This window comes from Chanodichthys erythropterus, chromosome 17 (genome assembly GCF_024489055.1).
Source record: "Chanodichthys erythropterus isolate Z2021 chromosome 17, ASM2448905v1, whole genome shotgun sequence".
NCBI classification, from domain to species: domain Eukaryota; kingdom Metazoa; phylum Chordata; class Actinopteri; order Cypriniformes; family Xenocyprididae; genus Chanodichthys; species Chanodichthys erythropterus.
Genome location: NC_090237.1, coordinates 2,610,423 through 2,632,896, shown reverse-complemented (window position 1 = coordinate 2,632,896; position 22,474 = coordinate 2,610,423). Strand labels below are relative to the sequence as shown.

General features: G+C 37.5%; 2 protein-coding genes across 3 annotated transcripts in view; both read right to left on the bottom strand.

Annotated features, from left to right (window-relative positions):
- Window positions 1-19: 19 nt before the first annotated feature.
- Window positions 20-9,897, bottom strand: LOC137004503 (coagulation factor X). Of its 2 annotated transcripts, XM_067364888.1 has the most exons (9): window positions 9,733-9,897; window positions 9,331-9,433; window positions 7,410-7,567; window positions 6,715-6,739; window positions 6,500-6,613; window positions 6,233-6,367; window positions 3,713-4,017; window positions 3,501-3,615; window positions 20-795 (listed from the first exon to the last, which is right to left on the bottom strand). In XM_067364888.1, exons 2-9 carry the CDS (start codon window positions 9,398-9,400, stop codon window positions 209-211), a joined length of 1,509 nt encoding a protein of 502 aa, XP_067220989.1. In that variant the 5' UTR covers window positions 9,401-9,433; window positions 9,733-9,897; the 3' UTR covers window positions 20-208. The 2 variants fall into 2 exon arrangements, with proteins under 2 accessions (XP_067220989.1, XP_067220990.1); XM_067364889.1 differs by lacking the exons at window positions 9,331-9,433; window positions 9,733-9,897 and having other exon boundaries at window positions 3,713-4,012; window positions 7,410-7,526.
- Window positions 9,898-11,118: 1,221 nt separating this feature from the next.
- Window positions 11,119-22,474, bottom strand: part of igsf11 (immunoglobulin superfamily member 11) — a 116,476-nt gene continuing 105,120 nt past the window's right edge. The window contains exons 3-7 of the mRNA XM_067364890.1: window positions 19,161-19,368; window positions 16,858-17,013; window positions 14,898-15,020; window positions 14,655-14,802; window positions 11,119-12,836 (exon numbers count right to left, since the gene is read on the bottom strand). Coding sequence (XP_067220991.1) covers window positions 12,356-12,836; window positions 14,655-14,802; window positions 14,898-15,020; window positions 16,858-17,013; window positions 19,161-19,368 — 1,116 coding nt within the window. The 3' untranslated portion in view covers window positions 11,119-12,355. The remainder of the gene's footprint in view (window positions 12,837-14,654; window positions 14,803-14,897; window positions 15,021-16,857; window positions 17,014-19,160; window positions 19,369-22,474) is intronic.

The following is a 22,474-nucleotide window of genomic DNA, read 5'->3' as shown; positions in this document are numbered from 1 at the left end:
ATAATGTAATTGTATTGATTTAATTAAAGACTGAAATAATATTTTCTTGTAAAACATATTCCAACAATCTTTATTTACAACTTTACAATTTTTTTTTTTACAATGTAACTGTATTTTTTATTAACTAACATTAACAAAGATTAATAAAACTGAAATAAATGTATAGCTCAAATGCATAATGGGACCTTAGCCTAAAATCTTCAGACGTTCACTGTACTTCAGCAGTCGATCTGCTCTGGCTGGCTCTGGATTCCTCTTTCATCATCTCCTCGCGTATCCAGGATAAATAGTTTCCCAGTCTTGTATAAACTCCGTATTTGCCCTCGGCAGCACATCTCTCGCCCCAGCTGACGACCCCGGCCAGGAACCACGTGCCCCGGTAGTTGACTATGAAGGGGCCTCCGCTATCGCCCGTACACGCGTCCATCTCCGCCATCAGATATCCAGCGCAGAACATGTTATCCGTGATCACCTGCTCCGTGGAGTTGATGCAGCTCATCTGATCCACTACCGGAAGCATCACCTTCCTCAGGAAGCGCGACGAGCGCTGCAGGAAGCGCGTGGCGCCCCATCCCGTCACCAGGCCCTGCTCTCCGGGCTTCAGCAGCCGCTCGGCCAGGTTGGCGTCGGGCAGGCAGGCGGGTGAGGCGAACGGACCCAGAGTCACGGGATCGGACAGGTAGAGCAGAGCGATGTCACTGTCGAAGGTGTATTTGTGGAAATGAGGGTGAAGGACGACCTTCTCCACTTTGATCTTCTGCTCGTCTTTGTCTGGACGCATCTTATCATAGTCTCCTGTGTGTGTGAATATCACAAATTCATGTCCGGGTTCAGCACAAAATCATTTGGTATGAAGAAAAGGGTAGAATAAAGGTTTCATTTGTTAACCTCAGAGATGGCCAGACCTCCACATTAAAGGGTTAGTTCACCCAAAAATGAAAATTGTCCCATGATTTTCTCACCTTCAATCCATCCTATGTATATAACTATCTTCTTTCAGACGAACACAGTCTGAGTTATATTAAAAATATCCTGGCTCTTCCAAGCTTTATAATGTGAGTGAATGGGGAAAGTGCATCCATCTAGGGCTGTCAAATGATAAATCGCGATTAATCGTATACAAAATAAAAGTTTGAGTTTGCCTAATAGATGTGTGAGTACTGTGTGTAATTATTATATTATATATATTTAAGAGAAATGTGTAATGTACAAAATATTTGTATTTATATATATAATATAAATTATATAAATAAATATACATATACAATACATATTTTATTTTGATTAATCGCTTGACAGCCCTACATCCATCCATCATAAAAGTAAATCATGGGATAATTTTCATTTTTGGCTGAGCTATCCCTTCAAAATCCAGTGTTGGAGTTAATGAGATAGTTGTTATTAATCAAGTGATGATTGTGCATTAGTGATGAACACCTGCTGTTAACAAGCACAATCACTGAAGTAAAGAGGAACAAAAAGAACAGAATAAAACAGAAGAGATGAGCAGAAACACAAGAACTACAACTGACTTACATTTAATTACATACTAATATTATGCATTATTATGCATTGTAAATTATGCAAAATTGCAACATTTAAATGGTTCACCTTTTCCTATGTTCTCCTTGCTGTCATATAGTGTCTCTCTCAGGGAATAGTAAAATTTATAAAATTAATAATATATGTGTCAAATAATGTTAGTGTTTTCTTCCTGTGAGGGAGACTACAATAATTTACTATGAATTAAATGGAAATCAAATTAAATAAAATGTATTGTGTAACCAAAATACCATTAATGCCCAAAAGAAAAAACTTAGCATGTGACTTTTAATTATAAACAAGCCTGAAATACACCGGGAATTTTGAAATGTCCATACTATTGCAGGCTAATCCTTCAGATTCTTACAATCGTCTAAAACATTTTATATAAAGGCCATGAAGTAGACTTTGTAATAATTCATCAACTTAAGTTTATGAGCAATCGATTGGCATAAATCTGCGCTTTTCATTGATTGAGAATCACTTTGAAGCAGTTTGAAGAGCTGTTGCACGAGCTTGTAGAAGGCGCAACAGCGCCCCCTTGTGACTTTGCAAAATGCAGCGCCTGTGGGAATGTTAGTAAACAGTTCTGATGCACACATAATGAGCAGGTATGAAACGACTAGTTATTCAATCCTGGATGGTTTCATTATGTTGCGCGGATATAAAAGTATAAGAGGATAAAAATAATAAAAGCAAAACTGTGTCTCCAAATATACTTGGGCAGCCGTTATTATACATGGGCGGCCTGCCCAAGTAAAGTCTATGTGTGGGAAGCACTGAAATGGCATTACCAGCTTCACTTATTACTAACCAGTTTGACTTTATTCCTGTCATACGTCTACAGAAGCTCTTATTGAGAAGTAACTGAAGTTTAGATGTTGATGTTTTTTGTTTGAAAATAATAGTTTGAAGTTACCATTATGGTGATTAGTGTCACATTTGTGATGGCGAGGAAAAAAAAAGAAAATCTGATCAGGTGTTGATGGCTATATGTTGATGATGATGTAATCATCATGATTAACTGATTTCAGATTTCTGATTATATGTTTGATGTGTGATTATAGTAGGTCTGTGATTATACATCACTGTTGATAATCTTAAGGAAGAACTGCTGCATCATTTAGGAGCCATTTACATAACAGCATTTTCAACCAAAAACAAAATTTTTTGTTGTTTTCTGTAAATGCGCAAGACTTCCGATTTATTAGCCACTACGGGCCAGATTTACTAAACAGGGCAAATTAGCGTTAGGTCGCAAATAAGCAGAGCTGCTGCTCTCGTCAGGTGCGGATCGACACAGGTGCAACTTGTTACATATAATCTGACAAACACGTACATATATATAGGCCTAATATCGTTTGCCAAGCCATGTTGACCTGTATATATATATATATATATATATATATATAGGCTAACATGGCTTGGCAAACCATATGTTTGGATAACGTCTTCCTCTGGGATTCCAAAGAAATTAATATGTGGAAAATATTTTCTCCCTTCTGCCACGTGCTCTCTGTGCTATGAAGCCATATCACAAAATAGTTTAAAACATGTTTTTTGGGGCGTTAAAAAATGGCGCAAATTCCAGTAAATTGACTAGCGCAAACATTAGTAAATCGTGTTGAGTGATTCATTTAAATACTCTCCTCCCATAAATGTTGCGTCTGAAAGGGAAACTCCTACAAATGCATATGCAATAAGGTCAGCCAAAAACAAATCAGTCCACGCCTTTTCAGCACTAATTATCTTTAGTATATCCCGACAGTAGTTTTTTAATCTGGCCCTATAAGTGCAATAAACTGTAAAAAATAAGGATTTGTCATCATAAATATGTAAACATCAACACCTGATCATATTTTCTCAATTTTCCTTTCCATAACAAATGTGCCTTAGAAACACTCAGTTACAGCAACCAGGAAAAAAGTGAAGCGTCACAAAAGACAGACGACACTCACCGATGGTCACATGGTCTGGTGTTTGCTGGAGACAGTGTGCTGCCGTTACCACCCAACGCTGATTGATCAGAGAACCGCCGCAGAACCCGTGCTCATCCTCACGACGAAGAAGAACCTGCAGCGTTTTCAATTCAAAGTGTTACTGTTTCCTAAATGATCAAATCTCCCAAGGTAAAGCATAAAGCTCACATAAAAGATCAGATTTGGCCCACCTGCCACGGACTCCCACCCTGACCCTGCAGCTGACCTCCAACGATGCGCGTATCCTCATTTGCACCTGTGATGTCACTTCCTGTGTCGGCGAGTTCGTCCTGTGAACCAGGTTTGCCTTGTTGAACTGCGGTTTGGTTTGGCAGGTGAGTCGAGTTGTTCATTGAACTTCTGTTCTGATGTAATGAGTGGGAGGAGTCTGTCACGGTGTGGGTGTGGTTTACAGAATCGGTGTCTGTGGTGCTTATATCATCCAGCGAGCGAGTCATGATCCCACTACTCCACTGTTTCCCACAGGGGTACTGCACTAACACACGCACACAAACATCTAGATTAGTTCAGGTATTTACAGTATCTCACAGAAGTGAGTACACCCCTCACATTTTTCTAAATATTTTATTATATCTTTTCATGTGACAACACTGAAGAAGTGACACTTTGCTACAATGTAAAGTAGTGAGTGTACAGCTTTTATAACAGTGGAAATTTGCTGTCCCCTCAAAATAACTCAACACACAGCCATTAATGTCTAAACCGCTGGCTGCAAAAGTAAGTACACCCCTAAGTGAAAATGTCCAAATTGGGCCCAAAGAGTCAATATTTTGTGTGGCCACCATTATTTTCCAGCACTGCCTTAACCTTCTTGGGCATGGAGTTCACCAGAGCTTCACAGGTTCCCACTGGAGTCCTCTTCCACTCCTCCATGACGACATCACGGAGCTAGTGGATGTTAGAGACTTTGCGCTCCTCCACCTTCCGTTTGAGGATGCCCCACAGATGCTCAATAGGGTTTAGGTCTGGAGACATGCTTGACCAGTCCATCACCTTTACCCTCAGCTTCTTTAGCAAGGCAGTGGTCGTCTTGGAGGTGTGTTTGGGGTCATTATCATGTTGGAATACTGCCCTGCGGCCTAGTCTCTGAAGGGAGGGGATCATGCTCTGCTCATTCATGGTTCCCTCAATGAACTGTAGCTCCCCAGTGCCGGCAGCACTCATGTAGCCCCAGACCATGACACTCCCATCACCACGCTTGATTGTAGGCAAGACACACTTGTGTTTGTACTCTTCACACACCATCTGAACCAAATAAGTTCATCTTGGTCTCAACAGACCACAGGACATCATTCCAGTAATCCATGTCTTTAGTCTGCTTGTCTTCAGCAAACTGTTTGCGGGCTTTCTGGTGCATCATCTTTAGAAGAGGCTTCCTTCTGGGATGACAGCCATGCAGATTAATTTGATGCAGTGTGGGGCGTATGGTCTGAGCACTGACAGGCTTCAACCTCTGCAGCAATGCTGGCAGCACTCATATGTCTATTTACCAAACACAACCTCTGGATATGACACTGAGCACGTGCACTCAGCTTCTTTGGACGACCATGGCGAAGCCTGTTCTGAGTGGTACCTGTCCTGTTAAATCGCTCTATGGTCTTGGCCAACGTGCTGAAGCTCAGTTTCAGGGTCTTGGCAATCTTCTTATAGACTACGCCATCTTTATGTACAGCAACAACTCTTTTTTTCAGATCCTCAGAGGGTTCTTTGCCATGAGGTGCCATGTTGAACTTCCAGTGACCAGTATGAGAGAGAGAGAGTGATAACACCAAATTTAACACACCTGCTCCCCATTCAAACCTGAGACCTTGTAACACTAATTGGGCCTAATTTGGACATTTTCACTTAGGGGTGTACTCACTTTTGCGGACAGCGGTTTAGACATTAATGACTGTGTGTTGAGTTATTTTGAGGGGACAGCAAATTTACACTGTTATACAAGCTGTACACTCACTACTTTACATTGTAGCAAAGTGTTATTTCTTCACATGATATGATATGATAAAATATTTACAAAAATGTGTACTCACTTCTGTGAGATACTGTATATACACTGTTTAAATTTATTCAAAGTAATCATATATCATGAAACATAAAAAAATAAACTATAATACTAAATGTCAAATGATTATAATGAAATTAATGTTAAAATGCAAATATTCTCAATGGATCTAAAGTGTTTTTATTTTCTTAATGCCAAGTAAACTAGAAGAAATTGTTGCTAACTAGGTGAAAATCATGTTGCTTTAAGGGCGTCAAGCCAAAAAAAAAGTCAATGCAAACAAAGGGAATGATAAAACCAGAATTTCATAAACATAATTAGATCCAGAATAGAGAAGGTCTATCTTTTATAATCCACATAGTGCAAAAAAGTGCAAGTGAATTGTGAAGACTGTGTGGTTAGCAATCCCTTTCTCTGCGTGGACTTTTTTTTTTGGGCTCTACACACCTGAAATAACATGATTTTACCTAGTTGGAGTTACCTATTTGCATATTTTGCCCAAATAATAAATTTCTTCGATTTTCAGGTGAAATGTGACGAGGACATGTTGTTTTGTGAGATTCATTGTAAAATGTAACTCACCAATGATTTATATAATGTTTAACTTTATATGGCAAGGCCAAAAATACCATTATCATGTAAGCATTTCAGCTGATATCATTTGTCACACAGGTTTGTGTGTTTGTACCTGATGGATTGCAGCTCCGTCCATCTTCATCCAGCTGGTACCCGTCTGCGCAGCTGCATACGACACCTGCCGTCTGCTCTGAAATGCTGCAGTAGTGCAGACACCCTCCGTTCTTATATTTACAGTCAAACACCTCTGAACACACACAAACACAGTCTGGTCAGTTTCATTTGTGAGGAGGAAATATGATCACCCTCTCTGCATATCACTATTTTTGAACTATGCAGAATGTATACTGGAATAAGACAAGCGCAGCATGCAGTGAACCTGTTTCACAGTTCCGGCCGCTGTACTGTGGAGGACAGAGACACTCGTGAACGCCGCGGTTCTCACTGCAGATTCCTCCATTCAGACACGGGTTAAAGCGACACAGGTTCCGATCTAAACAACACATTTCACTCCATCAAGATCTGCCAGGATGATGTTTCACAGTTTATTCAGAAACACACCAAAAAACTCCAACATGGCAGCACAACACTTACTCTGATATTTGTACCAGAACTCCATCTAAAAGAACACAAGAATGATGTCATTGCACTCTTAAAAATAAAAGTTCCATTTAGAACTAAAGATGTTTTTGCAGTGTGATGTCATAGAAGAAGAAGAAGAAGAAGAAGTGAAAAATAACTGTTTATTCTAGTCCTTATGAAATCCATCTGGATGTTCTTGTGCTTTAAAGAACTCAGAAACCAAAACATTGATCTGAAGGACTTAATGAAACATCAAGAACTTTATTTATTTATTATTTTAACACCAAAGAACCCTATACAGAACTCTATAAGCCACCATGAAATCAAAACTGTTTTCTTGTTTTCTTATGCAGTGATTATGGATTCATGTGAGATCCACCAGTAGCAAATCACAGATAATATTGATCAATTCCCCACAGACAAAATCAAGCCCCGCCCTACGTTTGTTCTTGTTCCTGAAGCAGTTTCACTCGGATATATGACACAACCTCCATTTCATGATGGCTATAAAAAGATGAACCAAACAAAATGTGATCTGTAATGAACAAAAAAAACTACTGAAGAATCATAACGTGTCCTCTCTGTAATCTGGATTATTTTATGGAAGCACAAAGAGTAAACAGATTTAGAAATGTCAAAGGGGCGATTGTGAGAAGTATAATCATCAGCATAGTGTGTGTAAACACGACTAGATCACATGACTGTACCGTCTTCTCTCTGCTCTGGAAGATCTCGGCCGCCTCCTCCAGAGAGCACAGCTCCTCATAACACTCCCGCTCCAGATTCCCTGGTTTCATCTCCTCCAGGAAGACGTTCGCCCTTCGAGTCCTGAGCAGACGCACGGCATCACGCCTGTCGAGAAACACTGAACGCCACACGGCAGGTTTAACAGCAAAAGGTGAGAATGTCCGCTAATGTTCTGGCAAAGTTCCCTCAAAGCGACGAACAGGGCCAGATTTATAGGCACGTGGGAAATATTATTATTATTTCACTCTAATGCTGAAACTCTTTAAGACTATTATTATCTAAATGAACAAAATGTAAAATATCGGGCAGAAACCTCCATTTCGTCATGTTTTCCTCATAAGTCATTACTATTGGTCACCCTTTATGTCCATCTGTGGGTTTTTGAAAATATTTAACCAATGAAAAGTATTAAAAAGAGCCTGTGACTAAACCTTGCATCTTCATTGGATCCTCAAACTGTCAGTCAAACCTCATAATTCCACCCCGCCTCTATCCCGAATGAAGTGTTGCACGTAGTTTGGAACGTCACCGCTTGTTTGCAATGCAATGGTAAATAAAGAACTTGTTCTTTGAGTAAGTACATCATTTTCTTTACTCAAGAAACACTATATATAAAAGCTAATGTTTTATGTATTTGAGGAGCAAAAAATTTTTTTGCCTGTCACAATATGAGGTAAATCCAGCCTTAAAGGGTTAGTTCACCCAAAAATGAAAATTCTGTAATTTATTATTCACTCTCATGTCCCGTAAGACATATTTTTGATAAAATCCGATGGCTCAGTGAGGACTGCATATCCAGCAATGACATTTCCTCTCTCAAGATCCATCAATGTACTAAAAACATATTTAAATCAGGTCATGTGAGTACAGTGGTTCAATATTAATATTATAAAGCCACGAGAGTGCGGCAAAAAAAACGAAATAACGACTTATTTAGTGATGGACGATTTCAAAACACTGCTTCAGGAAGCTTTGGAGCGTTATGAATCAGTGTATCGAATCATGATTCGGATCGAAACTCTGATTCAAACTGCTGAAATCATGTGACTTTGGCGCTCCGAATCATGATTCGATACACTGATTCATTTGTGCTCCGAAGCTTCCTGAAGCAGTGTTTTGAAATCGGCCATCACTATATAAGTCGTTATTTTGTTATATCGTTATAAATGTCATTGCTGGCTATGGAGGCCTCACTGAGCCATTGGATTTCAACAAAAATATCTTAATTTGTGTTCTGAAGGTGAACGAAGGTCTTACAGGTGTGGAACGGCATGAGGGTGAGTGATTAATGACATTATTTTCATTTTTGGGCGAACTAACCCTTTAAACTGTAAGTTGATCGGCTAAAGTATACGTTTAGGCTTTTTAGATTTAGTTCAGGTAGAATATGCGATTTCTGACCCAGTTCGTTTGCTGGCTTCCATGACTGCAATACTGTTTTTTTCCCCCTCCAAATGGCAACCCGGGGTGTCGAAATGCTATTGGGTAAATTGGCAGTGGGCGGGATCACACATTGAGAACACACATCTCAAAGTAGAATAACTACTGGCTGTAGCATTGCTTTTCGGAAAAACAAGTTTTTCTAATTTAGCATGTTTCATAAAAACATATTATGGTACTTTTATGGTTTATACAACATATTTGACCAGTATTTGCAGTTTAATAATGGTCCATTGTAGTCCCAACACTCTTTTGTACGTCTTTGTATTAACAGCTTACAAATTTGAGTAAAAAATGTTTGAGAAATAATTGCCTAGTAATGTAAACTTTTTCAGTTCAGTGTATTTAAATCTTTTAGTTGACTTAACCAAGTATTCAACTTAACATTCTGAGAACATTCAGAAATAATAGTTTCATAACTTAACGGGAACGTTAGCAAACCTGGTGACTGGAGCGCTGAGGTCAGATGTATTAAAAGAAGAATAATCATCCAGCTCATGGATTCAGACATCAAGAAACCGCAGCAGATTTGATGTAAATCAACCTGTTTGATTCATGAAAAACAAGACTAACTAGGTTTGTTAATTTCACAATTTACCGGTGTAAAAGATAAATTTAACGTGTTTGAAGACTGACTTTTGAACAGTAGCTTAAAGTAAACGTACAGGTATTATTTTAATAATTAGGTCAAGTCGTAATTTTTGTCTACAATAAACCTTTTTGTGAACATAATCCATTAAAACACCACAAATCTCTCCATCTTTAAACCATACATTCAACCACAAATCTGTATTTTTCTCTATTTGTTTCAGTATTCAGAGCCGATCATGAGTATTTACTCACCTTGTTGAGTTTTTTCACCTGATTTATGTCAATCCGGAGGATTTTAATGTTTCTGAAGACGTTTTTTTTTTTTTTTTTAACGTAAACTCTAAAGAAAATGTTATAATGACAAACAGCAGCAAACCGTTTTAAAACACTCTGTAAAAAAATCACTATTTGTACAACATCGACCTTTAGACAGATGGTGTTTACACACATATGCACACAAACAAACTCTGATTCCACACTATTAAGTCAGTATAAACACTTGTACTGACAATATGTGCAATAAAAAGAACAATAATGAATAAAAATGACACCAGATCATGATGAAAATGTGTATTGTAAACAGAGGTGCTTTATCAAGATCATGCATTTTGTCAATTCCTCGAACTTGATGAGATTAATCTGATCAAACTGAAAAAGACAAAGATGATTTAAAAAGAATCACAAGTGAGATTTGGGCAAAAGAATGTTTTAATTCACATTCTATTCTACAAGTAGTTACATTATTTACAGTATTTAAAAAAACAACCAGACAAAGCAACAAATGAACAAAATAAACAGTGAATGTGTTAATATCATCTCAGTAGTCCTTCATAACACACAGGACAATATGCATCTACCCGTTTGAAAGCAGCACCCAATTGAAGTGGATTTCCTGTAGTTTTGATTTAGTACGTCATGATGAGACCTACACTATTGATTAGACTCTATCTGTAGTGTTTTAGAGGTAGACTATGGCTCTAGTCAGTAGTGTCGGATTAGGATTGTTAAGACAGATCAATATAAGACTTTTCTTTCAAACGAAACCAAACGCACATGAGGACAACACACAACTCGTCTGTCCTGCAGCAGTAATACTGTCAAACCTCTGGTACTGAGGGCGGATCTGATTGGAGAAAATGGTTCATCCTCACATTTCTATGGAAGCTTATTTCTGCTATGGGGAAAAGAAAGAAAATTTCTCGCAATTCTGAGTTTATATCTCACAATTCTGACTTTTTTAAAGAATTGCAACACAAACAATTCTCTGAAAAAAAAAAAAACATCAGAATTGTGAGATAAAAAGGAATTACCTTTTTTAATGTATTATTTCATCATGGAAGCAATCGCGAGATGTAAACTCAGAATTCAGAGAAAAGAGTTAACATCTCGCATTTTTGAGTTTACATTTTGCAATTTCATTGTTTTGGAATAATTACAAGTTTATAACTTGGCAAACTCATAATTCTGAGAAAACGTTAGAATTGCTAGATGTAAAGAGTAAGAATTCCGAGAATAAATCAGAATTGTGAGACGCAAACTCAGAATTCCGAAAAAAAAAAAATCCGAATTGCGAATCGTAAAATCAGAATTCCGAGTAAAAAGTCAGAATAGACCCTTTTCACAGACTGTGATGGCGCGTTTTAATGGTCATCAATATCGTAAATCCTGCAAATTTATAACACTATACTTATATTATCTTTGCATCAAATTACAAAAACTTAGTTACCACTGCTGTGAGGGTGTTTCTAATACAGCAGCATGGGAGTGACAGTAAAAATGACATATTTCTCTCTTCTGACTGACTCTTCTTCAATCGCTCATTATTTTTTACCTCTTTTTGAAAGTTGTGAAAACACTATTGTGGAGTTTTTCTTTTGCTATTTGAGCAAATGGAAACACAAAAAATATATTTTATGTATTCTCTCATTCACCGCTGTAGAATTTTACCCAACTATGACAACTTCCGCTTCTGAGAAACCCGGAAATGTGAAAAGTGTCTATTGTGAGATGCAAACTCAGAATTCCATAACAAATCTCAGAATTGCGAGATGCAAACTCAAAATTTCGAAAAAAAAGTCAGAATTGCGAGATGCAAACTCAGAATTCCAAAAAAAATCTCAGAATTGTGAGATGCAAACTCAGAATTCTGAGAAAAAGGTCAGAATTGCAAGATGCAAACTCAGAATTCCCAAAAAAATCTCAAAATTGTGAGATTCAGACTCAAAATTTCGAAAAAAAAGTCAGAATTGCGAGATGCAATTAAATGCTTGTAAACTCAGAATTTTCTGAGCTCCGACTTGTACCACATGACTACTGTACCACCTGACCGCTGCAGATTCTTTTTAATAATGTTGCTATAGAAACACAGAGTACATGTTGTTATCTCGTAACAGTAATTATGACATGGCGTGGATGCAGCAAAACCTGTTGTGAGAAACAAAATCTAAATTGTGAGGCATAAACTTGCAATTGTGAGAAAAAAGTCGGGATTATAATTTTTTTACTCCATGGCGGAAACAAGCTTCCATATATTCCTTTGTGATTCCAGTGTTAAAAAGCAATAAAATTGTAGTACAAAACAGCCGTATTGATCTAATCAAACTAAGCATCATGCACATTCAGATATTTTCTCTTGGGTTTGAGAAATACAGTAGATCACGTGATTTTGAGTGTATTTGTTGCTCAAGGGCCCTTTTTCTGCCTGCAGCGAAGCCAGTTTATCATCACGACTTAAAAAAAAGGAACAAACCAACTAACAAGCAACCAGGCAATATCAAAAACAAGGGCGTGGGGGATGTTAACGGAGCAGTTTTAGTTGGCATCAGCTGAACTCGGTTATAAAACAGTTTTTATTTCGTCCATGCGCATGTTTCCGTCAGACGAGTGACCCGGCTCTGCTCTGCGCTGGCACCATGACCGGGACGGCGCCCATGCGCTCTAGCGTGGCTTGGCTGACGGCGTACGAGTGCGTGTGTTGTTGTCCGTGTGTCACCGCCGGTGTCGTCGTGACAGTCGGGCGCAGGCTCAGCGAGCCGTTGCTGCGGGTCATGACAGGCGGTGAGGGGGCGGAGTTGGTGGTGACCACCAGAGTCTTGGGCGGAGGCAGGGTATGGCTGCCGTTGGTGTAGGCGGGCCGCGACGGTGCGTTTCCCGCGGTGTTAGAGCCGCCGGTGAAGGTCTGCCGCGTGTCGCCGTTGTAGCGCGTGTAGGAGTTGGTGTCGTAGTTGGGTTTGGGATTGTGCCAGTAGCGGCTGTTGTAGGTGTTGGTGGATGTCAGCGTGTCATTCTCTGAGGATGAGGCGTCGGCCTGGAACGCTTTGACTGATGAAGATCTCTTTGGAGGAAGATCGTCCTCCCTGTGTAAGGAAATCAATTCAGCAAAGAATCAGATATGAGAAAGAATGCAACAGTGCCTGCCCACATTTTAAGTGGCATATTTTTTCTATTAATTTCAAAAGTCTTCGTTAAAAAGTCTTTACTATTTCGTTCCCTCGATTTGCTCAATCGTGCGCGTGATTTAATATTTCGTTCCCTCGATTTGCTCAATTGTGCGCGTGATTTACTATTTCGTTCCCTCGATTTGTTCAATCGTGCGTGTGATTTACTATTTCGTTCCCTCGATTTGCTCAATCGTGCGTGTGATTTACTATTTCGTTCCCTCGATTTGCTCAATCGTGCGCGTGATTTACTATTTCGTTCCCTCGATTTGTTCAATCGTGCGTGTGATTTACTATTTCGTTCCCTCGATTTGTTCAATCGTGCGTTTGATTTACTATTTCGTTCCCTCGATTTGCTCAATCGTGCGCGTGATTTACTATTTCGTTCCCTCGATTTGTTCAATCGTGCGCGTGATTTACTATTTCGTTCCCTCGATTTGCTCAATCGTGCGCGTGATTTACTATTTCGTTCCCTCGATTTGTTCAATCGTGCGCGTGATTTACTATTTCGTTCCCTCGATTTGTTCAATCGTGCGTGTGATTTACTATTTCGTTCCCTCGATTTGTTCAATCGTGCGCGTGATTTACTATTTCGTTCCCTCGATTTGTTCAATCGTGCGCGTGATTTACTATTTCGTTCCCTCGATTTGTTCAATCGTGCGTGTGATTTACTATTTCGTTCCCTCGATTTGCTCAATCGTGAGTTTGATTTACTATTTCGTTCCCTCGATTTGTTCAATCGTGTGTGTGATTTACTATTTCGTACCCTCGATTTGCTCAATCGTGCGTGTGATTTACTATTTCGTTCCCTCGATTTGCTCAATCGTGCGTGTGATTTACTATTTCGTTCCCTCGATTTGTTCAATCGTGCGCGTGATTTACTATTTCGTTCCCTCGATTTGTTCAATCGTGCGCGTGATTTACTATTTCGTTCCCTCGATTTGCTCAATCGTGCGCGTGATTTACTATTTCGTTCCCTCGATTTGCTCAATCGTGCGTGTGATTTACTATTTCGTTCCCTCGATTTGCTCAATCGTACGTGTGATTTACTATTTCGTTCCCTCGATTTGCTCAATCGTGCGTGTGATTTACTATTTCGTTCCCTCGATTTGCTCAATCGTGCGTTTGATTTACTATTTCGTTCCCTCGATTTGCTCAATCGTGCGTGTGATTTACTATTTCGTTCCCTCGATTTGCTCAATCGTACGTTTGATTTACTATTTCGTTCCCTCGATTTGCTCAATCGTGCGTTTGATTTACTATTTCGTTCCCTCGACTTATAAATCATGAGCATGATTTAGGAAATGGAGGGAACAAATTAGTAAATCTGCACATGATTTAGCTTACTATTTTTTTCCTGCATGTCATGTGCGAGGCTCAATAGAAGTTGAAGTACTAAAATGACTCAATTAAAAACTGAAATAAAAATAAATGAAAACTAATTATGAATAATACAAAACAAAACATAAAAATAAAAAATATAAAAGTAATTTAAAAATTATAATAAATACTACAATATATAAATAATATTACAATAATAATTCTTTCAGTTGTAAATGTTACAGTATGTCACATCACTTTTATTATTATAAAAGAGCAAGAAACAGTTTGTTTTTTTTTCATCATATGACTTTAACTTTAAATGTTGTTTCATGTTTTGGTAGTGTTAGATTAACTATAGATATATAAATCAGCACACAAACAAGCTTGATTTGATTCTGAAGTCTGAAGAGTCACCTGATCTCATTGGGAATTTCCTCCTCCTCGTACTTGTTCTTGTTTCTCCAGTAGAAGAGCGTGACCAGCACCAGTAAAGAGCAGATGACCAGCGCTAGAATACCAGTGACGATGGTTCCTGCGATCAGGCCCACGTTCTGAGGCTGCGCTGTCACACGGCAGAGACAGAGACGACTGTGAGATCTCCAGTGTGTGTTTAATGATCTGCAGAACTACTGTATGAGGGTGAATGTGCAGACTTACGTGCCACGACCTGCAGGTTGAGGACGCAGGTGCTCTTTCCGATGGCGTTCGACGCCGAACACTGATACAGTCCAGATGTGCTGGTGCTGATGTTTCTCAGCGTGACCGTACCCTGCATCTGATCTGAAGAGCACAAATCAAGACGCAGCACTGAGTTACTGAAAACTTCTGACTGAACAGTCCCTATAGAAATGAGTTATTAGGTCTGGTGGAGAAGAACCTGACTATTGTTCTTCTTGACAAACTTGGAAATGTTAAAGCCAACTAACAAAAATATGTTTTTCTAACGTTCACATTAAGTTATGAAACGTTATTTTTGTGCTAACTTTGAGAGAACCTTGAAAGAACATTCTGGGAACATTCCCTGTTAGCTGGGAAGTCATGGAAATATTGACCGTCCATAAAGTGAATCGCACTTTTGAATCACTGAATCACTGAATCAATGAATCACAGTTCACAGTGAATCGTTCAGTAAATGTTCTGGCTGACAGTGTCGTTATTGTTAACTAAAACTATTAAAAATCTATTTCGAAATAAAGCTGAAATAAAATGAATAATTTCTGATCTAAGGAACACAAATCCAGACACAACACTGAAGTACTGCAAACATCTGACTGATACATGTGACACAATAAAACAAAAATAATTATAGAAACACATGGTTTATATTGTGTTTATATGCAAATCAATAAACTGACAATGCACATAAGTTCTTCTCTGCTCCTGATGTCAAAACATTAACATATTGAGTTGATCTGGTTTTGCTCAAACTGTTTCAATGAAAAAAAAAAAACTAAAAGTTTAAGCGTTTATATGACCTTACATGTTCTCAATAACATTACACAGACTCTATATTTACATAATAATGAAACAAATGCCATGAAAACAAGAAAAGTCATTGTTCTAGAACAGTGCAGCTTAATCTGCAGTAAAACGAATCGCCTCCAGATGGCGGTACAATCGCAGTTTTGCACCACGACTGAATCTCTGCTCCTGTTTGAGAAAGGAAAAATGTCTCTCACAGCTGTGAAAGCTTTTTGAGGCCAAAGCAGATTGATTTATTAAGCATAAAAATATAACAGCCATCTTTAGAATAAGGCTACTGTACCGTTAAAATCCACAGACATCTGAAATAGCAGTTCAAGAGTTAGTTTGTGCTTAAACTTTGTGTTGTGTGAACTAACCAGATCCTGTAGAAATGATTCATTAGGTCTGGCGAGAAGAACTTGACCGTTGTTGTTCTTGACAAACAAAAAAATATCAGGGGGTTTTTAAGGCCTGTCTGGGAAATATATAATTTATTAAGGATGTTCTGCGGTGAAATATTTCATCAGATAAATATTGACCTTCTATAGAGCAAATCACCCTTTTGAGTCAATGAATCAGTGAATCAATTAATGATTCCTCAGTGAATCGTTCAGTAAATGTTCTGCTTGACAGTGTTGTTATTGTTATAAAACTATTAACTGAAAAAATTATATATATATATATATATATATATATATATATATATATATATATGTAAAATAACACTTGTGGGTGAATGTGGAGGTGTTTTAAATGTTATATGTCGCATCAAACTCTTGTTTTCACCATATGACCTTTTTAAATGATGTTTACATGGCAGAACGATTATAGAAATGATTTATGGAGAATTTGAGTATTGAACAGAACAGGGAACCAACTCCACAGGGCCAGAAACATGTATTATGAAAGTAAATAGAGTGAATTAATGATTTTGACGGTAATAAATCACGGTCTGTGGTGATTCTGTAGCCGTATTCTAAAGCCGTCACATCGTTCGGAGAGAGCGGGTCAAGTCACCTCACCGGACTCAAACACACACACACACACAGGTGACCGGGGCGGGCAGAGGTCACGCCACACCATGAGTCAAGAGCTGCGGATTTACCGGAGAATGTGGGGCAAAACGGAATCCCCACGGGCAGGGGTTTAGTACCTTGCATGGCATTGTGGGGCAGTTTGGGCACCGACTCCAGCTTTTCCCAGGCGTAGGTGGGCGTGGGGATGCCCTCGTCCGAACCGCACAACAGCATCACATCACTGCCCACGTCCAGAGAACCCTGAATACGACAGGACGGGATGGACGGAGGAACTGCAGAGAGAGAAATAAAGATCAAATCAATGCAGGCGGCATGAAACGGAAGCTGTGCTAGTTTTTTCATCCCTATTTGTGATGAAATTATTCGCAAACAAGAACAAATGTAGGGCGGGGCTTGATTTTGATTCATTCATTTTCACATTTCACTTTAATTGCGACAGCAGTGGTAGATTTAGTTTAGTATAGGGACATTTTTTGCGCCATTATATTGAATTTTGGTGCCATTTTTTGCCCCAAACCATTAATTTCAAACCTTGACGCTCATATACTTGTGTGCTTTGCATAAGCTGTCTAAGTGGACGGATTTTTGGCCATCTTAATGCCCACTGACCTGTGAGAAAATGTCTGTTTGAAATTACTGTTTACATCTGCATTTATACATTTGGTAGATGCTTTAAGCAGTTCGTCACAAAACCAACAATATTCATAGTGTGTAACGTCAGGTTAGTGTACAAAAAATAGTATGTGAAACAGTACACATTATGCAACATAACATGCAACAAAACTATGCACAAACTGTTCAGTCCGTGTGAAGAGTATATCTTTAGCTTTAATGAAACAGTACATGAGAAATATCCAGATGTGTCCAACACTCTTCTATCCCATAAGGCAATGGGAGAGGAGTTGTGAATGGCATGGAAGTGATGCAACTGCCGTCGTAGGTCACATACTTTTCATGCATGCAGTTTCAGACAAAGGTTATAATCACTGACCCAAACTAAAACTATTAAAACATTTTAGTTAATTTAAATGAAGCTTAAACAATAAAAAAAATATTGGATAACTCAACATAAACTTAATGAAAATGAGAAATTTTGCTTTGGGAAATAACTAAAACAAGTTTACGTTAAATCACTCAAATTAATAACTAGAAATAATAATAATAAAAAAAATAAATGTGAATAAAAAATAAATTCAACCTAAATAGTAATATTTATAATTAATATTTCAGTAATAAATAAATAAATATATATATATATATAATAATAAAAAACTTAATTCAAAATTACAAAAAATTTAACTAAAATTAAAATTAAAACAGATATAAAATGTATAAAAAAATGTTAATTCAAAAACAAATTAAAAACTATAATAGTATATAAATAATACTAAAATAACACTGTTTCATGGCTTATTTAATCCAATTTTGTGTAATATATATATATATATATAAAACAAGTTAAGAAAGAGGTATTAAAATTGTGGGCACATGACAATTCATGCATACTTTTTATTATCGTCAAATAAACTAAAAATATTAAAACATTTTAGTTAATTTAAATCAAGCTTTAAAGCTTAAATAAAACAAAATATTTGATGACTATCTTAATGAAAAGGAGAAATTTTGCTTTGGCAACTAAGTAAAATAATTTTAAGTTAAATCATTGAAATTAATAACTAGAAAAAAATAAATTAAAATAAATTAAACCTAAATAGTAATATATATATATATATATATATATATAATATAAACCCATAATAAAAAAAACTAAAAGCACAATACAAAATTACTAAAAATTAAACTAAAATTAAAGCTGATATAAAATATAAAAATAAATGCAAATTCAAAATATAAATAAAAACTATAATAGTATATAAATAATACTAAAATAACAATGTTTCGCACGTAGCTTATTCAATCAAATTTTGCATGATAAATCAAGTAAAAAAAGAGATATTGTAAGTGTGGTTGAAAATGCTCTCCGGTTCATTCATTGCACTGTAGGTCAAGTTCAGCACATTGCATTGTGGGATGCAGTGATCCACGCAGTGTGCTTTGCTGCATACTACACATCATGCAAATGTAGAAGGTTCAAGCATGCGTCATACACACACATGAACAGCAGACAGACTAAAGCCCTGTCCCAAATGGCACACTTCATAGCACTTTTGGTCTTGTGGTCTTAACGGACACACACACGGCAGCCACTGTAAGTCACGTTTGTCAGTTTTAGGTAGATATGCGCCCTCGATGCGCACTTGTGCCGAGCCACACTGAAGCGAGCTCCGCAGCAGACATCTTCCCGACAGTCGAAGCGGCATTACGTCTCAGACTCATAGGAAGACCGCGAGTGTTTAGGGTGCCATTTGGGACACGGCCTAAGAGTATCATGTGCTTGTTCACCCTCTACGGGACTCACCCAGCACAGTGAGGCCGATGACTCCTATATTGCGCCCCCCGCGGTCAGGGAGGTTATTGACCAGGCACTGGTACGTCCCCGTGTCAGACAGCTGTGTGTTATTGATGAAGATTGAGGCACTTGTGCTGGGCATAGTGGCCACGAAACCCACACGCCCGTTCATGTGATTGGCTAAACTGAAGACCTGCCCTCCCTGATAGATGATCACCTGTCAACAAACACACACACAAATAACAAGATATTAATGACGTCAGGTTTTCACTCAGTTTTCATGTGTGCACTTATCAAATAAATGCAAGAAAGACCAAGTCAAGACAACTTATACAACTAAATAACAGATTGTTTCAAAGCAGCTTTACAGTATTAAACAGTAAAATAATTTGCAGTTAATGCTGCAGAATTCATCATCAGCTGTAAAGAAGCTCTACAGAAGTGTCATTATTCAGTTAGATCAATAATATTTTCTGAATATTGCTGGTCTTTTAAGCACCAAGTGAGCAGGCTGAAGACAGTGACCAATCACAAATCAGTATGCAAATATTAAACCGACATCATCACTCTCAGTGGAAGTAGTTCGATTTTGAAGCTGAATATTTTAACAATGCAAATCACTGGAAGATTTTAATCTGTAATTTGAACTTTAATTTAAATATGTAATTTTTGAAGAAGACCCAAGGGTAAAACAAAGTTTGAATGCAGTCTGTATGTTACGGAAGAGGATTAGGGCCAAGCAATAATAAAAAAATAAAAACATCTTGAGATTAAAGTTGTTAAATTTGATATAAAATGTTGAGAATAAAGTCATTAAATCATGAGAAAAAAGTTGTTAAATTACGAGAACAAATTCGTTAAATTATGGGAAAAATGTTGTTAAATTTCGAGAGAAAATGTTGAGAATATATTCGTTAATTTAATGAGTTTATTCTCGTAATTTATCTCGACTTTTTTCTTGTAATTTAACGACTTTATTCTCAACATTTTATCTCAAATTTTTTCTCGAAATTTAACGACTTTTTTCTCGTAATTTGACGAGTTTCTTCTCAACATTTTATCTCATCCTTTTTCTTGAAATTTAACGAGTTTCTTCTCGTAACTTAATGAGTTTATTCTCAACATTTTATCTCAACTTTTTTCTCGTAATTTAACAAGTTTATTCTCAACATTTTATCTGGACCTTTTTCTTGAAATTTAACAACTTAAATCTCGAGATTGTTTTATTTTTTTATATTTTTTTTTATTTTTTATTGCTTGGCCCTTATCCTCTTCCGTAGTATGTTCCAGATTAATTAAATGCAGAAAATTGCAGAGAGGAAGAAAAAAAGAGGAAATTTTCTGCATTAAACACAAAATTATTGACATATTTTAATATATATATATATATATATATATTTCAGTCTATATTTCAGTTTATTTTATTTCAAATAATTATTATTATTTTTTTTTATGGTTTTATTTTTAGTTAACAAAAAAATAACCCTGGGCGGAGCAAGTTATTACAGAATACAAACATTAATATTCTTTAGAATAATGTGCACTGGTGAATCTTTCACAATATGACCAGAAATAAAGAAAACTTTGTTGTCTGATGTTAAAAAGCGAGTGCTGACAGGTATAATTAAGACTGATTGAGGATGCATTTTTCTTTTCTAAATCATCAATTATTGAAAAAGTTAAAACATGCAGCACTCTGAGCACAGCTTTAGTCACTCTCTGGACGTTATCATGTCCATCAAACACTCGTGTAGAAGAAGAGCTGCTCGTGTTATATTCAACACACACACACACACACACACACACACAGAGAAAGAGAGTATAAAGCATTTTTAAAGGACTTTGATCTTTGTTAGAAGCTCCTGTGATCCGCCACATTCAAAGGAACCTGTGTGTGTGTGTGTGATCATGGGAGTTTCAGAGACCTTCGAGAGGCCGCTGTAACATCACACACACACACACAGTTGACAGTGTTTTGAGCACCAGTAAATGATGCTCTCATGGACTCTGGGCTTCTTACACACAAATGAACAGGCAGCACTTCAGCTGAGATGAATCAAGACGAGCCCCGCAGCCAGTGTGTGTGTGTGTGTGTGTGTGTGTGATATGAGCTGTGTAATAGGAAAAGATGGGAGTGATGTATAGGTATACATGACAGAAAGAGAAATGAGTGTTGCTCTTATGCATGTTATCAGTCGCCTAATTCTTCATCTCAGTGTCTCAGTAGTGCACATTTTAGATGAGCCCCTATTAGTGCTGTTTTCTGAGTCATGCATCACTAGTGCTCACAGCAGGGTTATTATAGTTAACCACAAAAAATGTTTTCTTTACTTGAATATATGTGTTAAATATAACTGAAATAAAATAATAAAAACTTGATGTTAACGCGAGTTAAAATAACAAAAACTAAAATTGAACTATATATATATGTATATATATGTTTTTTATATATAGAGGTGTGCGGTTACTTTACTAAGTGATCAGAATCATTTTAATAAGGGCAAAATCACAGTAAAAACACACAGAGAGGAAACTAAGCAGATTTCCACACACTCGGTGGACGTTTGCCACGAGGCGAAAGGAGGTCATCAGCTGTGTACAGATGGTCATCAGCGCTAAGAACTGACTTGGAGCCGGCCACATCATGAGCTGTCAATCATTAAGCCCCTCCCCCTAACATATCACATGCCCCGCCCTATATTCCGTGGTCAGACATCTCTGTTATTGAGCATCATATTGCAGCCTCTGTGAACTTGTGTTTATCGCTCATATGCAACATGCATAAATGTGACAGAATAAAATATTATTCTTATATATGAAATACAGTTTAAAATATAGTTTAAATAGTAACTATGAATATATGCATACTCTTGCTGAACTTGCAAATGAGCAAAGGATTTATGAGGGAAACGCTGAACTTGTATACACACACGTACATCTGCTGTACGTCTTAATCTGCCGCTGAACGCAGAAGATTACGGCAAACACAGACAGACATGAAGAGAATGTGATCTGATCAGAATCAGGTCAGAAGGTCCATCCTTTACGATAAGCTCGACATATGCTAAAGACACGTCGGTATAAATCCCTCACCTATGCAAAGCACAGAGCATGCTGGGATACAACGGGCAAATTAGTAAATGATGGCTAGAATCATGCACTTCCACTGATGCTAAACAAATTCAAAATGTTTACATTGCTAGCACATGACCTTGATTATGAATACTTGGATTTTTAATCCAATTTTGCATTAAATGTCTAAATGTTTGGAAGTCTAATCAAATAATGAGTCGAAAGGAAACCATTAAAACACTTTTTCAGTC

Excerpts from the sequence above, each read along its gene's own strand:
- LOC137004503 (XM_067364888.1), bottom strand. The coding sequence starts at position 9,400 with ATGTCTGAATCCATGAGCTGGATGATTATTCTTCTTTTAATACATCTG. Across the intron at positions 6,368-6,499 it reads CGGCCGGAACTGTGAAACAG|AGGTGTTTGACTGTAAATAT; the intron begins GTTCACTGCATG and ends GTGTGTGTTCAG. Across the intron at positions 4,018-6,232 it reads ACGGAGCTGCAATCCATCAG|TGCAGTACCCCTGTGGGAAA; the intron begins GTACAAACACAC and ends TGCGTGTGTTAG.